The 2,788-nt window shown below is 37.9% G+C and overlaps 1 protein-coding gene across 2 annotated transcripts in view; it reads right to left on the bottom strand.

Moving 5' to 3' along the window:
- The window catches only part of LOC107687692 (oxysterol-binding protein 2-like), a 52,354-nt gene that overhangs the window by 16,341 nt on the left and 33,225 nt on the right, over positions 1 to 2,788 (bottom strand). For both annotated transcript variants that reach the window (XM_016485137.1, XM_016485136.1), the window contains one exon: positions 2,242 to 2,492. In XM_016485137.1, coding sequence (XP_016340623.1) covers positions 2,242 to 2,492 — 251 coding nt within the window. The remainder of the gene's footprint in view (positions 1 to 2,241; positions 2,493 to 2,788) is intronic.

Genomic DNA, 2,788 nt, shown 5'->3' on the forward strand with positions numbered 1-2,788 from the left:
CCACATAAACACATTTCATTACACCAAATACACAAAATAATGTTCTTTTTAGCAACATCATATGACCCCTTTAAACCTTTAATCAGCTTTAAATAAAACCGTATATTAAAAGCTAACATAAGCAGTAGCATTTACAAATAACAGCGTATCTAAAGGTATGAGACAACAACAAACAAAAAACATAGGCCTACCATTAAAAGCCGTGCTTGCACAGGCTCTGCACGATCCTCTTCAATAATATCCTCTGCTTCTCAATCGGGCTCAAACTGATAAGTGATATTAACGCCGCCGTTTTTTACAATACAACCGGAGCACATGCCGCTAAGGTGAGGGGCGGGATGTTTAGACACGCACTAGAGATGGTTTAGCCAATCACAACACACTGGGCTAGCTAACCAATCAGAGCCCAGCGACTGACCAAATCGTCCGGCTCGGTTTGCCCCCCTCGAACTCAAAGACATCTCTAATTTGACAGTTTACCATCTGATCTCACTCGTGACTCTAGGCTACGTAGGACGGGACGAAACCATGCAATGAATGGGGGGAGATCATTTTACCGGAAATGCAGAAATAAGCCGTAATTTTGTTTTATTTGTAACTCTTTGGTAGATACATTTATAATTTCTATTACATTACTACTACTACTGTTACTACTAATAAAACAGATCTCTGGGGGCACCAAAAGTGAGTGGGCCCTTAGAATCGTCCTAACATTCCCCCCCTGGATCGGGGTATCGGTCAGACGAGACTTATCTATTAAAAGATTGTTAATAGCCTTTCTTGTTCGTCTTATCTATCATATGTTGCTGCCCCATTACTCTGCTATACTTTTAAAAGAAATGTCTTTTAATTTATACAGTAGTCAACATTTGAAGTGGATCAAAAAAGTTCCACTTCAAATGTTGACTATTATAGTATATATTTATATATAAATATATTACTTGTTTTCCATGAATGTATTTTACACCAATACAAAGAGCAATTTATAGGCCTACCAGATTTAGCCCTACACTTATTCACTTTTATTTGTTACCCACTAAATAATGTATTTTATTTTCACTAAAAGTTTAGGATTTTATAAAATTATTGTGCACTCATGATTTTTCTAGAGTAATTTTTGCTACTGAATTATCCATTAACCTAGTTTGTAATAGTATTTTTGTCATAGATTTTGATTATATTTTTTTGTTTGTTATTTTTTCTTTATAATGAAGCTGTCTATATTTAGTAGATTGTGTGTAACATACAAAAGAATGATGATTGACCTACACATTGAGGTATAGAAATGCTACACTCATTTAAAAAAACTGCGCTGGTATCGGATCGATATCGGTATCGGCAGATACTCAGAATTTTTGGTATCGGATCGGTATCGGTTCTGAAAAAGTGGTATCGAGCCATCCCTAATATTAAGACACATTTTACTTAAAAATTATTTTGTCAGAGGTCACTGCTTCGCCAGAATAAGTTACCTGTAATGTACACCTTGCTGTGAAGACTAGTGAGGTTTGTATTCAAGTTGTGTACCAACAATCCCAATTATGATGCAGTCGATGCATATTCGATGCATATGATGCAGTCCATGCTTATTCATATGCAGTCGATGCAAAATCCTCTCTCGAAATCCAAATAAACAGCATGAAATTGCATTCACCTAAGATAGATGAATTCAGTTTGTCAAAGTTGAAATGGAACACACAAGACAAAATCACCTCTAATATTGACTTCCACGACTGTGAGTAGTGATACCTATCCAGAATTTGATATAGGAAATCAAAGACACAGAGGACATCCGCAAAACTCAGAGCTATTCCTAGACCTGTATTGATCATGTCAGTGGAGGCTCAACCTTCATTGATTACAGACAAAAAAAGAAAAACTATCTTTGATTACTCCAGTCTTCAGTGTCACATGATCCTTCAGAAACCATTGTAATATGCTGATTTGGAACTCAAGAAATATTGTTAAATTATTATTGCAATTTTTTTTTCAGGATACTCAAGTTCAACAGGAATTCCTGACAGCATTTGTTTGAAAAAGAAATCTTTTGTATCAGTGTAGGTCTTTACCGTCACTTGTTGATCAAGGGCGTCCCTGCTGAATAAGACTATTAGTTTCTTTAAAAAAACTTTTTGACCCCAAACTTTTATACGGTATTGTATACACAAAATATCTATTTTATAATAACTGAAACCTGACCCAACTCAAATTCTGTAATAACAGAAAGTCAGTTCTACTTACATTAATCATAGCATTGGAGGTGATGCGAAAGAGGGTGGCTCTCTCGTTGACAGCCTTGATTTTCTCTCCTCCCTCCAGAGGCACACGTAAGGTCTCGAGCTCACTCAGAGACCGCTGCAGCGCCGCTCCGTGCTTGGCTATCAGGTCATTGCACGTGCTCAAGTCATCCAACTTACTGGCCAGAGTCTTGAGAGTGCCCTGGATCTCACTGTGGTCTGACTGAGAGGTGGGCTCCTCGTCCGCAGAGTCATCTACACAGAGAGAGACACAGAATACAGGTTATGCGAGTAAATTTCATTATTGGGTGAACTATTGCTTTAAAACAGAAAAAAACATCCCATGTCCCCACAATGTGTTTTCCAGCTGTTTCTAGACCACAGCTCCTCCTAATTTCCCTCATTAATTAATGCTGATTTTACAGGTGGCTGAGGCCCTAACAGCAGGCACCCAGTCAATATTACCACTTATGCAAACAGAGCACAAACACCCAAATCAACACACACACACACACACACACACACACACACACACACACACACACATACTG

Source organism: Sinocyclocheilus anshuiensis, unplaced genomic scaffold (genome assembly GCF_001515605.1).
Source record: "Sinocyclocheilus anshuiensis isolate Anshui unplaced genomic scaffold, SAMN03320099.WGS_v1.1 scaffold281, whole genome shotgun sequence".
In the NCBI taxonomy this organism is placed as follows: Eukaryota; Metazoa; Chordata; class Actinopteri; order Cypriniformes; family Cyprinidae; genus Sinocyclocheilus; species Sinocyclocheilus anshuiensis.